The sequence below is a fragment of the Varroa destructor genome, unplaced genomic scaffold (assembly GCF_002443255.2).
Source record: "Varroa destructor unplaced genomic scaffold, Vdes_3.0 BEIS01000004.1, whole genome shotgun sequence".
Taxonomy (NCBI): domain Eukaryota; kingdom Metazoa; phylum Arthropoda; class Arachnida; order Mesostigmata; family Varroidae; genus Varroa; species Varroa destructor.
The window spans coordinates 25,314,117-25,333,431 of record NW_019211457.1 but is presented as its reverse complement, the minus strand read 5'-3'; the positions used below and the strand labels follow the sequence as shown (position 1 = coordinate 25,333,431).

Here is a 19,315-nt window from a genome sequence, read left to right as displayed (position 1 = left end):
TTTCGGGAGACGATTACATTTAAATAGGCAACTATTTCTGTTACTTTTAATATCAGGTAATGCAGTCTGAGTGGTTAAACAGAAAAACCCGAGAACAAAAATCACGACGCTCTATCTTTCGAAGCGTCTAATAATATATGCGAGACGACGATGGTTTAGCAGCATAAAAACGACTAATTTTCATTGTAATAACAGCATTATTTCAATTAACTCTACATGTTTTTTTTTGCTGAACTTTTTATACTGCCAAATATTCGCCAAACAATAATTTTCCGATTTCACCAGAACAGGTTTGACCCAGCTCAACTTCTTGCCTCTCGAATCCACCCTTTAATGCAGTTCTATTTGAAATACTCGGCTAGTCATTTAGAAGGGGTCGTCCTCTTCCACGTAACCAGGTGTTACGTGGTAGCTGCTCCGCTTGCGATAAATGAGCGATCTCAAGCGGAAAAATTGTCCACATTACCCATATCCTAAAAACCTTATTCAGCTAGACAGTCGGTAAATATAACGGTCTTTTGAAACCGACCCGCTCGGCGATATATACATATATACAAAAACCAATGGCGGCATGCTGTATATAGCCGCCAAGAAACGTAACACTACGAAAGGAAGGCGTTGTAAATTTACAGAAAAGCTTAACACGCTTTATGTGGGAAGTGGCTTTGTCTGCCAGTGTCCTTAGGAAACGTGTTTACTATAGAACAAAAAAACCTGTTGAAACGCATTCAAAACAAGCTATACTTTATTTCTCATAACTATATGGTCTTAAATGTATGATGAATCACTATTTTATAATAATCACTATTTCTTACGCATTTCCTGAAATGATTTTATAGTTGCTTCACATCTTTGGGGGCACACATAGGGGTAAGGATTGTACCCAAACACACACTTATATCTGTGTCAAAAACTATAGAACACTTAATACTGCACTATTAATAATAGATCTTTATTGATAATATAACTATATAATGTATATACGTTCAATGTAGCTACAATATAAACCATTCTGGCAGTAACCTCTACAGTTTTAGAGAGAGGTATTAGTTAATAATATGATTTATTGCTTCGTTAATTATCTCAAATATTTCTTTTATAAAGCTGTTTTTTTTTTCGAGCCATAATGCAATCACCGAAATCGCTTGTCATTTTTTGATACTGTACTGTTTCGTTAATAGTATGTAAAATAGGCTATTCGAACAAATTCGCCGGCCTTGCATTGTATAGATGTACTAATGTGATTGTATAAGGAGCTCTACGACTATATCACAACGTTGAGAGCTTATAGTCTATTTTGTACCATATGGAGCCGCGGAATAGATTGGCCCCGCAACTCATAACTTCAAGCTTAGAGTTACCGAACAATTTGAGCATTTTGTAAATATTATGTGATTAAAAAGTTGAACTGTGTGAGTCGTTTTTAGAAACCCAGTGATAGACCTCACTGTGGACTTCTGTGTTCTCAGAATGGGGTCTACCTTAGCTTGAAACGTAGCTGGGTGTATAGTAGCTAGGCCTCGTCCGCGACCTAACCTGTTTTGTATCTTGAAACTTTTATAAATGCCTTATCAGCGCGTCGTCAATTCTGTCAATGGTTTGAATAACTTAGCTCTGTTTTTTTTCGTTATCAAAAATTCACAATAGACAATTTTCGTCATGTTTGGATACCACGTATTCTACTTCGTTCGTTATTTAAGTTTATCTATATTTTGTAGCTAAACAACGAAATAATTGATTGTTATGGCTAGACTATGAGTGGGTCCTAGGTGTGACTGTGCCTTTCTCAACGTTTAACCCTAAAAATGACTGGGATCTATATTTTAGTTTTTACAGTCGAATTACAACGTCTACTTCAGATCACTTGTCTATAATAAAAGTGCTGCACAGAATTACATAAACTGTATACCATGAGCATTAATCTCATGATACATAATACCAGTACGTTTAATGGAAAAGGCCATTGCAAATTTTGTTCAAACACAGGTCGATGGTCATCAGCCCCATGGCAACAGCTAAAAGCAAATGAACAAATCTACTGCTACGACGATACATTCAGCTCACTCTTTGGCTTCGTGTATGTGGGCGTCTGTAGTGAATATTTAGGCGAACCTTAAATTGATTTTAAATGAATTTTTGCAATGCTCGTTTTACGTTTGAGCCTAACAGGGAGCTCATTCAGTCGCATGGCCTCGTGCCGTACTTATGCCAGAAAGGGGAATGGACTTGATTCTTTGAAAGCGAGAGCCTAATACAACCCGTATAGATCTACTCACTTTCGCCGTTCTGAAATTATCCAATGTAGGACCCGCACCTACGCATATTCACGACACAGTTGAACAGGCGCCTGCAAGCCACTCGAGTCCGATTCTACTTGACAGAGGTGACGGTGCTGATGTTGAAACTTTGTTAAAGGACTAGTTTCAACAGAATGATGTAATGGTAAAAAAAAAAACAGAATACTCATGGAATTCTAAATGGTAAATACACTCGGTTGCAAATACTGTTTATGGCGATGAAATAGATTAACGTTTGTTTACTTCTCTCAATGTAATTCGGTGGCCTTTCTGTGATCGTAGGTTTTGGAAGGACTCTTAAATCCGTGGTTTAGCTGCCTGCCATAACGTCCGAGGGCATGAGATGATGATTTGAGGCAAGGTCGTGTCGGGTCTCAATTGATATTGACACCAAACGCGCAATTCCAAAGAGCTCCTTAGGACTCTGTCGTTTTCTATTACCTCGAGGAAAATAGGGAAGGCTATCTGTTTATTATAACAAACCAAAGGGAGCCAGTTTAAAATCAGAAAAATCAACCGGTTTTCTCCAGAGCGCAAAGCGTGGGGCGTCTTGGTAAGTAGCACTGGAGAAAGTGTCTTCATGTATAACTCTGTATTAACCAAAAGGGCTTGAGCTATATAAAAATAATTTTTACACGCTTTCTATCAAGCTTGTTGGCAAATCTTGTGCTTTTGTTGATTGAACCTGAGAATTACATCTTATATTGACAACAAATCAACATAAGCTCTAAATATAAATAGATTATTTCGCTTTTTGTTTTTGTATACAAAAAAAAAGTATCAGCTTCTGGGTTTCAAGATAATTTTGCGCACCTTACACAATGCGAAGGTACTTAGAACGTAGCTTTACGTGACGACAGCGCGGCGCGGGATGTCCTTAATCATGAGGCCTGTAGAAGATGTAACGCAGAAAAGTATTATAAAGTGCGCACCAGAGAGGACTATCGGAGTAAGTTAGCAGAACGGACAATTGTTTTAACTGACAGCTTTAGCAAGAATTCTAACTGAGGTGTTACGGCTCAATAATATCGCAAATTGTTTTCAAAAAACCGATTTTGCTTTAAGTGAGGTGTTTCATAATAAATCTAATTTATAACGGCCTACTTAGCTTTGCTGGATGGAATGGCATCTTAAAGGTGATTATTTGGGCCTATCATTAGGCCGAAGGAAGATGTACATCTATTGAATATGGTCAGCCACTGCTTGGGGCGTCGCTCTATGCACTGGATGAACTCAAATAAAGCCTTTGGAAATGAAAGACAATCTTACGCTTCTTTCATCCTCATATATTATTAAATACTTTAAAACGTGCTCGTCTGTGTGTGCTCAGGGATCTCTTAAGAGCGCAGGAGTGTTGATCTGAAGTAAGTTTTATTTTATCTATTCTATAATAGGTAGCTTATTTCGGACGTTCGTTGTCCTTCTTTTATTCTTTACCGTTGGTAGGATTCAACGTTGCGAATGTTACAGATAGACGGAGAGACGCGGAGTTTTATTAATGTAGCATATTTCCCGTGTAACTTAGAAAACAAAATTGAAGTAGTAAAGGGCGTGCATGATTTTTTCGTGCTATTACTACAGACGATTTCAACTGAGTCAATGTCGAATTCGCAACTAGTACTATTGATTTGGCAACGGACGAACGAGCTTTGGAAATGAAAAATTTCGATTTTTAACGGCCTGCCTTAGGCAGTACGTGTGAAGACACGGAAAAATACCTCGCACAAAAGCTGAGCGTTCTTTCATAATTGAAAACATTTACATTTACACAAAAGGGTGTGTGGCGCGTAAAATAAGCATTAGGTAGCATACAATTCATTACGAAAAGGAAGAAGGTGTGCCTTCTTTCATTTATGAAGCTACCTACACATGTTCCACGCAAAACTTCCACTTACTATTTCATCGCAAACTTAATATAATATTTTGTAAGATCCGTTGTGGGCAATTAAAAGAAGATTCGAACATTCAAATAGTGATAATATGAAAAACAGATAAATGTCTCCAACGTAGTCGTTTTAAAAATTATTTTTAAACACAAGCTTCTGTTTTATAAGATGTGGCACCTACACTGTAGAAGAGTGCAAGTAAAAAAATGGTCCTGTACGAGCTAGAAAAGGGTTCCTTTCTTACTACAAGTATATAAAAATTGTGCATATAAATACTGTGCGTCATTTGACGCAAAAATATAGGTTCATCGAGGCCCAGTATTACAGACATCTGTTCGCCAAAGTGTTGTGTATTGGCTAAGGCAGGAAGTACAAACACGAGCTTAAGCTCAAAAAAGCTACAGGGTTTATAATAAAACCGGATTTATTCTGACCGTTTCATTTTAGTATTGAATAGTTGTGCACTACAAAATTCATTTCGAGTAATTTTAATGTATGCACTAAGAATTATGACTAAATGTTTTAACAAGATTATGTAGTCCAACCATTAGATTAGAGTAAAGTTTGCAGCAAGTGTTTCAGAGCATCCGTGACGGCTGAGATGTTTTTTCACAGAAAACTTGATAACTATGTTTGCCTAATTCCTTTACGCGCTAAATGGCTTTAAGCTCAAGAAACACTTGCACAGAGCTTTAGAGTTACAGAAAAAATTTAAGACAAAAAGACGAGAGAGCAGCTCACGCGTATTGATATGATTGAGTTCGAAAAAGCCTTTTAACGAGTGGAAACAACGGTGGCACACGTACATGGATTCAGATAAAGCTAAACTGGCGCTTAGGGAAATTTACCTGTAAAGAAAAGTGGCATACAAACTGATGAATGAAATGAGTGAAGGAGCTATCTAGAATTATGAGACGAAGCAATTAGGCTACGCGTCCTGCATCATAGGACCGCACAGACATCATCTGTTGTTGCGGATCATTTTGATCTCAACTTCTTGACAATGGTCAGACTCTTGACTACAGCCATTGTCCGCCTGAACTATTTTACGTGCATTCGCCGGATCGGAAAGTAAACGTCTGCGTTATAGAAACATGCAGTCGATACGCAATTTGCTGTTTTATAGGCAACGGCAGCAACGTAATCTATAAGATAAAGCTGTCTTCCACCATTTGTTCAAACGATCACTGCCAATTGTTTACAGTGTAATAGAAAATACGTCTATAGGATTTTATCTCTCTAAATTCTAGAAGTATAGAAGGTTCACTTGAATTTGACCAAGTCCACAATTGGGTTTGAACGAGTCCGGATCTACACGCTGCGCTATGGATGTCAACAATGTCAGACAGTAAAAATAAGGATTTGGCGAACACCAATTAATTCCAGTTAAGATTTACTAGAGCTTATCTACGATCCTAACGTTACGACACAATATTCAATTGTATTGCCTGACGTTTCTGTATAATAGTCGTATGACGTAGAGCGTTTGTTTTTTCAAGAGAACGTAAATGATGTACTATGATTAGTAGCATCGCCGATTTATTGGCGGTGCGAGAAAAAACCGTTGAGCCTGGCTTCAGCACAATTTTGTCAAGCTCACTTCCGTTTCGAGCAAGTCGCTCTATTTAAACCATCCCAATAGTGAGCAAAAATAGTTAAAATTATGTCAAGTGGCAATACGCTGCCTTTATTTCATACGATACTTAGCAAGCTAGAATTTAGAAGTCTGACAATGTTGCTTGCATGCACCGGACCGGTTTAAACGCTTCGAATCTATATGCGAACAGGGATTAATGATCCTGCCAAAGGACTTTTTGCTTATGCCAAGAGAAATGCTAGCATTCTATCGCTTTTGTAAATCATAACTTTGCTGAGAGGACTATTATCAGGCCCATCTAACGGACGCTCGAAATAGCAGCAGCAGCAGCAGCAGCAACGTTTGTCCTGTCGAAGGTCACTGGACAGCAGGACATCTATGCAGTGTCATTCGCATACTCTTTTTTACCACTACTTTGGCATGCTTCCCACAGATGGCGTAACTGTCCGCTATTAAGGCCGAATGCTAAGGTTCACTTCTGAAAGTAACCACTGGCTGGAATAACGACGACTTGCACACACTGAAAGCTTGCAGCGCCAATTATCGGCTATCTACCGATTATGACGTTGGTAGTGTTATGTCCTACAAGTTCGCGACTCACCGTTAGAAGAGCAGATCGGCATTTTTTGGACTTATTGTACTGGTGTTTATGACGCCGACGTGATACTATCAAAGTTGTAGCGGGCGTCCTTTTTTTTATTTATGTTTTCAAGTCGTTTGTCGTGCTAAGTTTGTAATACATAACAGTCTGATACGATAATGAGCTTATTCTCAGATGCGTTCGTTTGTTTACGTATTTGAATGTTTAGGATATCTGATGTGACATACATTCTACTTGCACGTACAAGATCTGCTTATGGATTGTAGCAAGCAGATGTATAAACTGAGTACACTACCTATCGAATCAATTTTGTCTCTCTCACTAAATACAGGAATATGGCGGCTGCTTGATTGTTGTCCTTTCAGTAAATAAATCTGGCCGGCTAGAAGCAAGCAGGTTAGGTTCCGACTAAGCATCAGGGAATGGTTTGCAGTAAAAAGATGACGACTTTTTTTCACCGGACCTATCATGGTAAAAAACGCGTCGTGAAGGGTCGCAGGAAGTCGGTAGATCTATGTTCTACTGCAAACGCATTCTCAAAAAATGAGATCTCAAACAGTTATGAGTACTACGAAAATCTAAGATATAACGTAGGTCAAATTACTAGTAGAGGGTTGTATCTCGGCTAACGGATATGGCCTAAGTCTTATATTTAGTTTGTTTATTTAGCGAATCCTATAAATTAGCAAGCGTCCCAGCAATGAGTGGAGCCAACCAAAGTTACAGGATCATCGAGTGTGCTTGCAGAGAGAATATTTTGTGTTTGTCTACATCATGAGATACCGTACAGCCATTTTCAACCTACTCTATTAACGGTAATTCTTAATTATGACGCCTTCTGAAGTCACTTCAATCGGAGTACCACACCAATTCAGTTTATCTTAGTTGATAAAACCTCCTGCTTTGCTCAGGAGGCACCTATACCAGCCGATATTAGTGTCATACCACTGTGATAATCTTCACAAAAATCTGTTTACACAAATCGAATCTTCGTGTTACACTTCAGTTGTAATACGAAGATTCGATTTGGGCAATCGAGCAGCATTTTATTCAACGGACTGCTTTTAATTGTGCGTTATGCCAGTGTCTTATGGGACGTTTCAAGTTCATGGCATGCTAATGATTTTCCATGGGGGGAATTAGCTAGGCGCTGCAATCTCTTCTGACGAGTAAAGCGAGCTTCTCGGTAAAAGGTCATCTTCGGTACTTCTGAACGATAATCCAGTTTCGAATGATGGTTTGGGTTCAAGCCGCCAAAAATCTCCACGCTACTACAGTTCTAATCGATACCCCTTATCCAATTTTCCTGACCAGAAGATCTAACTGAACCACTCGAGCACACTCTACTATTATTATATTAGCGTTGTGTGTCTGTATCAAGAAAATGTTGCTCAGAACCTATAAAGTAGTCTACAAATGGCCATCGAAGACTCCAGAAGTGCTGTAGAGGAATCAGTAAAAGCTATCTATTTAGCTAAGCACTGCTAGCTTTGACCCGATATGAAGAGCAATTGCATTGAGCCTGACTCGAGCGAGCTTCCGATCTGACATGGTCCAGTATGTCTCTCTTGAAAAAAGTTATTATATTGCTGACCTCTGGATATTACTGAATATACCTTGAGATAAAACAGCTTGTATAATGAAGCTTATGCTTTTTACAGCGCACTCACTTTGAGTAGATCGATCGTTTTGAATCGTTGTATCAGCAGCATCGATACACGCGTTCCATTCTTTTCCCTGTTAGGCGTAAACGCAGATGCGTCTGTAATGGTGCTGGTGCTTCGCGGCATTGCTTGCTCAAAGCAGCCGCAAGGCTAAACTGCTCTGGTGAATTGGGCGTCTTCCCTACACGGGCCATCATCACCGGGCAGGCAAACTCGACCTACATTTTCATTTTGCACTGCATCAGTCAGGTCCGCGTAGGACATACCAATTGACAGCTCTGCTTTAAACGCTACAACGAGAGAGAATGGAGGTAACATTTCGAATCCGTGAAGATTAAATGCGATCATTAAATCCCATTTCTCTATGCTTTCTAATTACGATTTATCTCAATTTTGTTGATATTAACGCGTTAGCAAGTGACTCGGACTACAAGGAAGTGTTTGAGCTTAATAAAACCCAATGTGCTTTAGCATGTATGAGTTACGCCTATTGTCCTCTGTACCTTAACATGTACAAAAATAAATCGTTTCCCGCGAGTCTGTCAAATCGACCCTTGGCTCCTGCAAGGCAAAACACAAATTCATAACTAGAGAAAGAAACTCTGTCCTCTATCTGTACGAGATATGCTATATGCACATCTTTTTGTATTGTACCATGTATTGTATGTATCTTTTTGTACCAATGTTTGAAAGGCCTCGACTCCGATAAACTGACTTTATTCCGCCAAGATAATTATCCATTAATACTTGATTTCTCTTCTACACGTCACTCTTTTAGTTCTGTTCTGAGATCCATTGTTACCTCCAGTAAAATCGTCTCTAACATTGAAGTAAACGCATTCAGATATGTCATAATTCCTACGCACCAGCTACCTTCTTTGTTAGAAGGAGTTTTCGGGATCGCCTTTTTAGTATAGCACTGAAGTGTTTCCCTATTCCCAAGGTGGCTTCCGCTGCACGTAACTGGGTCTATGTGTTTTTCAAGCATAGTTTACAGTTTCTTTGTATCGGGAATTCAAACCAATGTAACTGCGATAGTAAATTACTCAAACACGTCCGTATTAGCTACTCAGACCACGCCGCCTTTCCTTCGCCAACCATGCCTGGGCTTGAGGTTCTTTTCGATGTCGTTGGTCGCCAAACTTGACGATCCCTTATGAATGACCTTAATAATAAATAAAACTTCACTTGATGAGGCAGTTCACGGTATGGCAAAAACAATGATACACATATTGTTTCGATTTGGCACATGTTTGGTGCCAATAACAGCTCCTTCCAGACTGGAATTATGGAAATGATAGTATATATTGAAGCATATATGAAAAGTAACTTCAAAAATTATCTTGGAAGGTTCACGTAAGCTATACTTCAATGTTTTTATATTGCGCGATTGTTGTTCATCCGTCTGTAAAAGCGTATCCTTACGCTTTCCATACGTCACCACTTAAAAGATCGATAAGAGGGCAGGAACTTCAGATCGCTGAACTTCTATAAGCAGATTTTTAAACTATTTAAACCGATGTATTGTAAATCATTAACTTCATGAAAAAATGCAGGCATTTACAAGATCGTGATTCAAAAAGAGACTTAGTCTGAGGCATTAGAAAATAAAGCATTTTAAGTTTGTTACACATATGTATGTTCTTATTTAGGCCCAAAATATCGAACCATAGTTTAGCGACTTCTAGTTGAACATTTTATATCCGACTATATGTCGAAGAGACATCTGACAGATCTGAAGATTTCTAGAAAAATGCAATCACACAAAAACGCTGCTGTGGAACGGGTTTCGGCTTAAGTAAGTCCGATTTATCTCACGGCCAACTTTAACCGTTGTATTTGTAGCAATATTGCTCCACCGGTTAATGATAGGCTTCGGTTCGGCTTTGGAGATATAATTACGATCGCCGTTGAGCTGTCCTTTGTTTCGGCATGCGCAAGGGTCCCGGGAAGATATGAATCCGTCTAGATAGAATAGAGAATTCAGATGAATTTGACTGAACAGACGAAGAATGGAGAGCGAGCGTATTCGTATGTAAGAAGCATAGCACGCCGGTGCGCTTGTGGCTGGAAGTCTTAATAACCTGATATGAAAAGTCACATGATCAAGACAGAAAACGATGCAGGCGTCTGAGTATCGTATACGTTCTATTTCCGCCTATGCCAAATACAAGCCCGCAAGTGGCTTCACGTAATGTCACATAACCAAGCATTCTCAATTTCTGAGTGTATTGAAAATGTACTAGATAGGTCTACAGAGCAGGCGCTAGATCTGGTCGTATGTTAACGAAAAACAAAGCAGATCAAACGATTCTTATTTTATTAGTTTGGAGTAACTTATAAATGGTACCAATAACGCTGACTTTGTGGTAAGACGAGCAAAGTCTGTTTTAGGCTAATCTGATCATAAAAACAATTGACTCAAGTTTATTGCCTTTCATTTACATACAGTACATAGCACGGTTATAAATTACTATTTTTTTACTTAGAATATTTTTTTATTTTGCATTAGTGTGCGGAACAGCGGACCATATGCAACTGGTGCTTCAGAGCACCAGTTGCGTATTAAGGATCACCAAGCCCAAGTTAGATGGCATAGGCAAATACGACGTGGACATTTTGAGCTTTATCCTTACAGTGGTCAGCACTACAAAGCCTTTGCCGGTCCTATGGACGATCTGTGGAGTGGCATTGTCTGGGTTTGTTTCGTACCGTTGTTCGAGACATACCTAGATAGGGGCATACTGACGATTCATGCTCTCTTAGGGGCTCCTTTGCGCTTATGATTAGTTCTTCCACGCGACGCTGATTGGAGTAGTTCCATCCAGGTAGTGCTATGTTGTTGTTGGTCTGACCAGTCGTTTTCGTACCTACTGCCTTCAGCGTGTCCGGCACTTAACGAAACAAGAATCGTTATTACAAGAATTACATTAGGACGTTCGCAGTAACTTTTCGGTCGCGTACGGCTATCGTATAGTATTACATTTGTTAACAACTTGATTTTTTTTTGATGAGTGATGTGTTGTTGAAATTGAGTGTTGTTCTTGCATAGTAAATATGCGAAATAAACACATTTGTAATCGACAGGAGATTTTTAAAACAGGCGGATATTTCAGCTGAGTAAATTCTAATTAACTGGCAGATCTTAGTCTGGCAATAGCTTTGTGGAGCCAGTCTTGTTCGATTGAAGGTGAGGCTACAATCAATGTGTTGTAATATATATAGAAGCAGTTAGCGGTATGTATGTATAGATATATTTAATCATTTCATTATCTTATTACAGAACGCCCACAAAGAACCAAACAGGGAAACGTATCCTGCTATTAGTTGTTAAGCGGTGCGCTTCGCCAACACTCGATCAACGCTTCGGTAATTTTTTTAACAAAACAATAACGTATTATGTGTATGGAGTATTCTAGTCAATCGCCACATGCAAACTGGTATACCAGCACAAATACGGCCCGCTTTGGTACCCGGCCAGAGAGATCCGTCGATTATCCCAATGTTATTGGGATACCGAAACGCTGTGATGAGCCGTTCGCAATACGCTTTCGTGAGCGTCTACTTGTTTTTCTGTTACAAACTTTACATGATGTAAAGTCGTCAGGTTATTAAATTATAAATCTGTTTGAAAATACGCTATCGGTTTAGCGAATCTGTTTATAATATGCGTTGGCTGTACACGCGTAATGAAATTCTATAAAAACGAAGTTTCATAGTAATAGAAATGAACGGTCGATATTGTAAACGAGGTTGAATGTTTTTGATTAAGCGACAATTAAGAGACCTAGGAGTCAAAAGTCCGTTGAAGCCACTGGCTAGGTAAGCCCAAAGAAAGTAAAATAACAGTCGGAAGAGTTTTTAATCGCTGTTTTATACCAAATTGTTATTATATTGTAATTATATTGAACAATCAAAACAATAATGATTGTCTACCAGCCAAGAAATATTACTAATACGCAATCTATCAGTAGTGTTCTTTTCTAGCAACACCCTAATTCTATCACTGTAGAACGTCGGTGATCTTGTGAACAAAAAAAACTGTGACAAGTGATTCTTGCGGCCCTTCCTGACGACAATTAAATCGACGCCAGTAGAAGAGTTCTGCGAAGACCGAAACAGATGATAGGTTGCCAGTGCCAAGTTCGCGCTATACGGAAGACGTATTGAGAATTGCGACCGAAGTTCTGAAACAAATACAGTGCATATCGATGCAGTCGTGCCCTTTATAGATTCCTATCGTTATATTATTTAAATGCCCTATTATATACTGATTTGTTTGGCCCTTTGTCTTTCATTACAGTTGCAAGTTCGCTAAATATAGTAAGGGTTACTGAATGCAGTAGCGCAATCTGGGCAAGAATATAATTAGTAAAATGTTGCTTAAGAATGCCAAACTTTTAAAATAATAGAAAAATAACAGCTTTGCTGGGCAAAATCAACGAATCAAATGAAATGTGTTTCGTGTAAGCAAAAATTAGAATGAAACACCCAACTGAAGTCAACCCGCCCTAAACTAAAACGATCATTCATTTTACGTTGCGTTGTATAAACGTAATGTACCAAGATATGTTGGTAATATCCTACTTCCCTAATATTAATTAAAAATTGTTCATGTAGGATATAGGATCTTCATTCATTCATTCATTCAACTTACGCTTAGATAATGAAGTATTGTTACTGCTAACGCAAGAGATCTTCGCAATGTTTCATGTGCATCACTTCACTGAAACCTAGTGGCTTATATTAGATATATATATATATATATATAATATCTAATATAAGCCACTAGGTTTCAGTGAAGTGATGCACATGAAACATTGCGAAGATCTCTATATATATATATATTATTATATTATATAGTGGCTTATAGTAGAGTATATAACCCCACCGTGTTGCCATGCAATAACTTTCCCTGGGATCTGCAGTTGCGGTTTCAGTAGCGATGTGTCGCTCGGCCATAACCGTGCACGGATTCTTTCGAACACCTTCAAATACGAAGTGAAATGTCACTACGATTGCGGCAGGCCAATATATAGGTCCACAGAGGCTCAGAGACGTTCACTACACTGAAAGAAAACCCTATGGCAAAGGAAATGCCGTCGTTCAACAAATCCTCTTTTTTCTAACACGATCGCATAAACAGTAGCAATCCTATTGGTAGTTCTCGAACTATAAACATCTGGCGTTTCAATTTGCAACGACACCGCTATTATATTTAAATAAACTTTTCCCACACCCGATATTCATTCTGACGATTAAGACGCACAAACTTTAGCTGGTGACCCCCAGCCGTTATACACATTATCAAATTGACGCTGATCTAATATTCGTCATGATTGACAAAACTACCGCAGAGTTTGACAACCAAATATGGCATAATGTGTTCGATAAATATTTATAATATGGTGTCGTAAACTATATGCAATAGATAACTATATTCGACGGCCGATGGACACTTGGCAGAAAGCGTGATCCTATAGGAACAAGCCACCGAAACAGCGGGTCACATGACCAAAACAAAAAGTAAAAACGAAAAATAAATGAACAATTTACAAAATTTTTCTATGCAATGTAGTAATGCTGCCCTGACTGTGTTATTTCTATATAGATGCTACAGCGGCATGGCCCGCGCTGCGCGATGTCAAAACAACCTTCTATATTGGGACTATTCACCATGAAGCTTCTCTCGCAAGCGAAGCGATCATCAATCATCGCACACAAATCATAGTGTTTCGATCTATACAGCTTATAATGTGTGATTAAATTTCCACTTACTTCGCTGTGCTTACACACTGAAACTTAAACCAATTCAACTTACTTCAGGCAATTTAACTGGTTTGTTTTGATGTGACGTCACCGGCCGAAATACACGTATTCGTTGTTCCGACACCAAGGGTTGACTTGAAATTCATTTTTAAAGACTAGACTGTGTCCGTGAGTGTGCGTATGTAATAGATGTGCCTTAAACGAATCGACAAATCCTATGATAAATCGTAACGCTCCCATCGAAACTCTATAGTCGATTCTCGGAGGTAAGTTAGTGTCTAGACGCTTTTTGAGCATGCAGCCAGATCAATTTGGGAAAAATAACAGTCACAATAGATTTTCTGCATTGTTAGTGTCTCTTCTTGCCAAATACGAACTGCCAAAATTTAAGTTTAAGCACTTCGTTTTAGTTTATCTCAAAACAGACCAGCTTGTCGTGCCCGAAACTGAAACCTATCATTTCGTATAACGCTGTAGTAATGGTTGAATAAGTAACAAAAAAAAAATTGCACAAATCCCATGAACGATCCTCGTATGTATCTTCGAGAAAAAAGCTGCATGGAAGTGCTGGCAATAAGCGAATTGTTATTTAGAACGAACTGCCAATCGACAATCGGAAAATAGTTTAGATCGAACGGATATAAAACGAGTTTATGAAGATAGCCTGAGTTACTGTTGAGCTGGCTGTAGGACACAATCGAGGAAGCCTAAATTTAGCTACTGCATTTCCATCGCGGTGAACCTCCATTTATCGATAAGAATTTGTCAATGCGAAAGGCGTATTCAACATTGATATCGAATCTCCTAAACAGAGCTGACATCGTTGAGGTTCAGTATAAATAGCAGGTTGAAGGGTTGCTTCAAAATTTATTATAGTGTTAGGATAGCGCTCTACCAGGAAGTGCACGCATAGTACAAATTGGTGCGCGTATAAAGTAACGTTGCGTATAATACATGGGTAAACACAAAACTAAAAGTGTTTCAATTCGACGGGAACAATTAGCGGTGCTCTATTAATATATCTTGACTGACTATTTCGTTACGCTATCGAACCATAGTCTGCGGTGAGATGATGGAATGTCCTAACCATTAATCGTACCCCTTCCTAGCACGATTAAGATCCTGTTCCACCTGTGGTAAATTCATAACTAATTAAGGGTAAGCTGAAAATGCCTGAGCAAGTGTTGTGTAGCATTAAAATAGAGGACACATAAATTTCGTAAGATATTATAGTCACCAGTTCGTAAAAAATTATGTTCAACTTGATTTGAGGAAGTCATATAAGGCGACTCACCGCTATTGTGTGACGTTGAATTTTCGCATGACTTACGCATGAATCAGCAGAGTCTCCGAATCTCAGTACTGGGTTTCTCGTATCACGAAGCAGAGATAGCGCATGCTTTATCATCACTCGTACGGAATGCTCTATGACAGACTACTAGCGAAATGTGTGCTTGCTGTTACTTACTATGACACGGTAGTTCCTTATTGTTGTCATTTGTATCATTACTGTCGTCCTGATCAAAGTGATTTTTTTTTGTCATTTCATAGTCTACCGATCATTGTTACACTCTCGACTAAACACATACAAATTAATTGCAAAAACCGGGATGCAGATATATGCGGGACTGAGAACCAATGCGGTAGTGGGAGAACATCGGTTCTCTAGACGCTTGAATATATTTACATTTTCTGATAACAATTGAGGAACCTTTGCTTCTTGGCTGAATGATTAATTTCTGTAGAAGATATTTGTTCATATTGATAACTTTCTACCAATAGGTTTTGTTCACTGCAGCAGTTTGTATCGACTAAGCGACGTGGCGACGTTTGATCGGTGTATAATATTAATGATCATGGTATAATGTATTAATTCAACCTTCTAATCGTGATTTTTTTCGTACTGGTTGCAGGAGCTATTACGATGGGTGAAATCGCGGATTGGTTCCGCAGCTTGCCCCTGTTAACAAGATATTGGTTTGGATTATCTATTGTTTTTCCCGTGCTCGGCCGGTTCAAGATTATCAGCCCGTACCACCTAATCTTCATCTATAACAATGTCTTTAAGAAGTTCCAGGTGACTGGGAGATTTATGAGTTGCTTGAGTAGGAATTGTTAGCCTGATGACGGCTCGTGAGATCTGGGGATTTTTTGTGCAGTTGAAAAGCACCTTTTCGTCCTGATCTAGAAACGTAACTCGACGTCTCTTTCTGTATGCGCGAAATTTCAAGCTGTAATGCGTTGGGTAGCCAGCGTTCTAAATGCTGTTGCCGTTGTTGAGCCTAAAGAATTAGTTGCTCGACAGTTTTTTTTAATGCAGAAGATCCAACAGGTTACTCGAAGTAAATGCCCATCAAAATAGTCCATGGACGTTAGAAGAATGTTTAAAAAAAGTGACCAGGGCGAAGTCAGACAAGTTCAACTCTCTAGCTAAGCCGACAATTAACTGAAATATATGCCGAGATATTAGACAATGCTTTTTGACCATTTCGAGCCCTAAATAGTGTGAGCTTCGATGGCAGTACACTTCTGGTACAGCTTAGCACTGTAACTAATATAACGGTTATCGTGTTCCTACGTCGTTGAACGTGAATCAGTATTCTTGCTGGATTTCATAGGTAGCGGCGAATCCTTGACGATCATTCATAACTTTCAGTAGTTCGGACAACAACAATTACAGCAAACAAGTCTCCCAGTCTTCGCTCATGAGCAATGTTGATTTTTCCATCATTTCTCTGACTTACATTTTTTATATTTATTTATTCGTATATAGTCAGCTTTAAGATAAAAACTAGTCAAATTCGTAATTAAAAAAGCTATACACCGAAAGTACCTAGCTTATATAGCATATGTGGTACGTTCAGGAAAATTTTATATAAAAGAGCTATGCTAACAATGTCAGAAGGGTCTTTACGGCAGGCCAAGGTCTCTAGGTTTCTAATGAGGCTATATGGGGGATGGGAGATCGCGTCTCAATTCGTAAAAAATAATCAGCAATTTCGTTAACATGTCGCCTTCGGTGGACGTTATCATTCTGTATTTCAGATATGGCGGCCATTTACAGCGGTGTTTTTCTATCCGATGGGGCTTCACTACCTCGTAAATCTCTATTTTCTATATTCATATTCAATGCGACTCGAGACATCGGCTTACAACGGACGACCGGCAGAATACCTATTCATGCTTCTGTTTAACTTCATCTGCATTCTAATCGTAGCTGTCTTCAGTGAGATCCAAGTAAGGAAAACATACACGGGTTTTATTGTAGAAATTAGCGAGTATTCCTCTGCGGAAGCGATACCGCTTTGGTTAGGAGTAATAACCTTTTATATAATTTTTATATACTTGTGAACCCTCTTTTTGCGATAGGAATAATACTCGTATGCTGGGCTGATATTTAAATATATTAGCCACCATATTTGACTTTTCGACATGCTTTTGAATATATAATTAATCTTAGTACAACAGCACCATATCAGGGTTAATAAATATATAGATCCTATTACTCGCTAATCTTCTGTCATTCTCATCCGTTCCACTCACAGTAAATAATACATCTATAATCTGTTTTTAGGCATTTCACTAATGAAATGAATACTATTTTTTTATAGAGTTATTTGGCAACATATTAACTATTTAACTTTAATCAACATAAATTAACTATTTATCAATTACCCTATCTTCTCTAAAATTCAGTGAACTAAAAACTAAGTTTGGCTCTTGTTTTTTGTTTCATTCGTCCCATAGCTACTCATGGACCCAATGGTGTTATCGGTGCTTTACGTATGGTGCCAGTTAAACAAGGAGCAGATCGTATCGTTCTGGTTCGGCACCCATTTCAAAGCTGTTTATCTGCCTTGGGTTTTGTTTGCTTTCAATTTAGTGATTTCTGGAGGAGGTCTTTACGAACTCATAGGAATCCTTGTAGGCCATTTCTATTTCTTCCTTAACTTCCAGTATCCTCAAGAAGGCGGTCGACAGCTTCTTCACGTGCCGGCCATCCTGTAAGTATCATTTGAAAATCGCGCGCAAACAGACAGGGCGCTTGTAATCGAAGCTCATGTTTCCCATGCGTCAAGATTTCATTCCATCGTAGCTTTTCTATTGAGCAAATCTCCTAGTATTAATTTTTAAATAATTTTCCTTCGCTTAATCCATATGCTTGAAATATCAGTTGACATAGCACACAACAAACATGATCTACATTGAAATACAGTTACCTATAGCAGAAAATAAGCATACTTGTTTTGATTCTCTTTAACCACCATAGGTACAAGTACTTTCCAAACCAGTCCGGCAGCTTTGGGGGCTTCGGTCAAGCCCCCCAAAGACGAGATCCTGCCGGTCGCGGAGATACTGGAAATCATAACGGGCAATCACGGGGATGGTTTGGCGCACACAACTGGGGCACCGGTCATGTTCTCGGACGACAGTAGCCGAACGAATGGAAGTATCTTCCGTCAGTGAATGGCATTTTAAATAGAAATCAAATGCATATGTATTTTATGTCCTTTGTCTACCACTAAGAGCTACCGATTCCCCTATTTACCTAGCCAATGGAGTAATTGCCTTTCCAGCTGACATAGATCCATCCTTATTTTACCAACAGAATCCCTCCCACCCAATATATTTAAGTGGTTCTGTGACTTTTTTTCTCTCCCCCAAAAATCAGCAGTGAAGATCGGTTACGATTTCCGCAATGTTTGCCTGGATCAAAAGCTGTCGTCCAAGCAATCGTGACTAGCGATTTCTAACATCGCGCTTAAGTTGTTTACCTTTTTGGTATCAATGCTTCTGAATAGGGGTTCGATCGCAACGAGCGGAATTTGAGCAATGTAGAGGGAAATGCTAAGCGGAAGAGATTAAGGTACCTAATAATTAACAAACGCAATCGAGAAGCGGATGCTGATTATCATTGGACTAACGAAGACGCAAATGACCGAGACTACGTAACGCGCCTTCAGCCTGTTAAGTTAGAAATAAACGAAAAACCGCTTGGGTGCCATTAATAAATCGAAAGCCATTGTGCGAGTACTATTGTCACCATACTGATGGTGCAAAAAAATCCTTTATGTCGGGAGAAAGTGAGATCAATTTCAAACATTGTACATAATCGATTAAGGAGCTATATTTAAAAAAAAAAAAATATATATATATATTGGGTTAAGAGTGCTCAAGAAAAGTAGATATATAAGTAGCATAATCAAAAGGGGAACAATGAAAACAGTCGAAATAAAGACAAGCCTTGGGCTCGAAATGCAAATGTGTGAAACATTAAGTGTGAAACATTAACTTAATCTTCTCTGTGTGCGTGTATGTAAGCAAAAAGGTGAGGCGATTCAAAAGAGGAACTACGAAGAACTATAATAAAACGATGAGGCAGGACGATGTTGAAGACTGTGAAGACTCTTTTTTGAAATAACAGATATCCTTACATCTAGAAAGGAAAACAGAAGCATAGTCCGAGCGCCTTTTACAACTAGTTTGAGCAGTGTATATTC

General features: G+C 38.8%; 1 protein-coding gene and 2 long non-coding RNA genes across 7 annotated transcripts; 1 reads left to right on the top strand and 2 right to left on the bottom strand.

Annotated features, from left to right (window-relative positions):
- Positions 1-931: 931 nt before the first annotated feature.
- Positions 932-6,748, bottom strand: LOC147756001 (uncharacterized). The gene is made up of 3 exons (XR_015326610.1): positions 6,382-6,748; positions 3,111-3,187; positions 932-2,731 (listed from the first exon to the last, which is right to left on the bottom strand). It is a non-coding gene; the product is annotated as an uncharacterized LOC147756001 (long non-coding RNA).
- A 3,600-nt stretch (positions 6,749-10,348) lies between these two features.
- Positions 10,349-15,276, bottom strand: LOC111248811 (uncharacterized). 5 transcript variants are annotated; one of them, XR_015326606.1, is made up of 3 exons: positions 15,109-15,276; positions 12,937-13,033; positions 10,349-12,232 (listed from the first exon to the last, which is right to left on the bottom strand). It is a non-coding gene; the product is annotated as an uncharacterized LOC111248811 (long non-coding RNA). The 5 variants fall into 5 exon arrangements; XR_002672688.2 differs by lacking the exon at positions 15,109-15,276 and adding an exon at positions 13,867-14,004; XR_015326607.1 differs by lacking the exon at positions 15,109-15,276 and adding an exon at positions 13,602-13,679.
- Der-1 (derlin 1) lies at positions 13,918-19,212 on the top strand. Its single transcript, XM_022801789.2, has 5 exons — positions 13,918-14,080; positions 15,728-15,891; positions 16,860-17,051; positions 17,562-17,818; positions 18,085-19,212. The coding sequence occupies exons 2-5, from the start codon at positions 15,739-15,741 to the stop codon at positions 18,248-18,250; spliced, it is 768 nt and encodes a 255-aa protein (XP_022657524.1). The 5' UTR covers positions 13,918-14,080; positions 15,728-15,738; the 3' UTR covers positions 18,251-19,212.
- Positions 19,213-19,315: the final 103 nt, after the last annotated feature.

What these genes read in the sequence shown, in the direction of transcription:
- Der-1 (XM_022801789.2), top strand. Translation starts at nt 15,739, where the DNA reads ATGGGTGAAATCGCGGATTGGTTCCGCAGCTTGCCCCTGTTAACAAGA. An exon ending in ATGTCTTTAAGAAGTTCCAG is followed by an intron (nt 15,892 to 16,859) that starts GTGACTGGGAGA and finishes TCTGTATTTCAG; the next exon opens with ATATGGCGGCCATTTACAGC. An exon ending in CTGTCTTCAGTGAGATCCAA is followed by an intron (nt 17,052 to 17,561) that starts GTAAGGAAAACA and finishes TTCGTCCCATAG; the next exon opens with CTACTCATGGACCCAATGGT.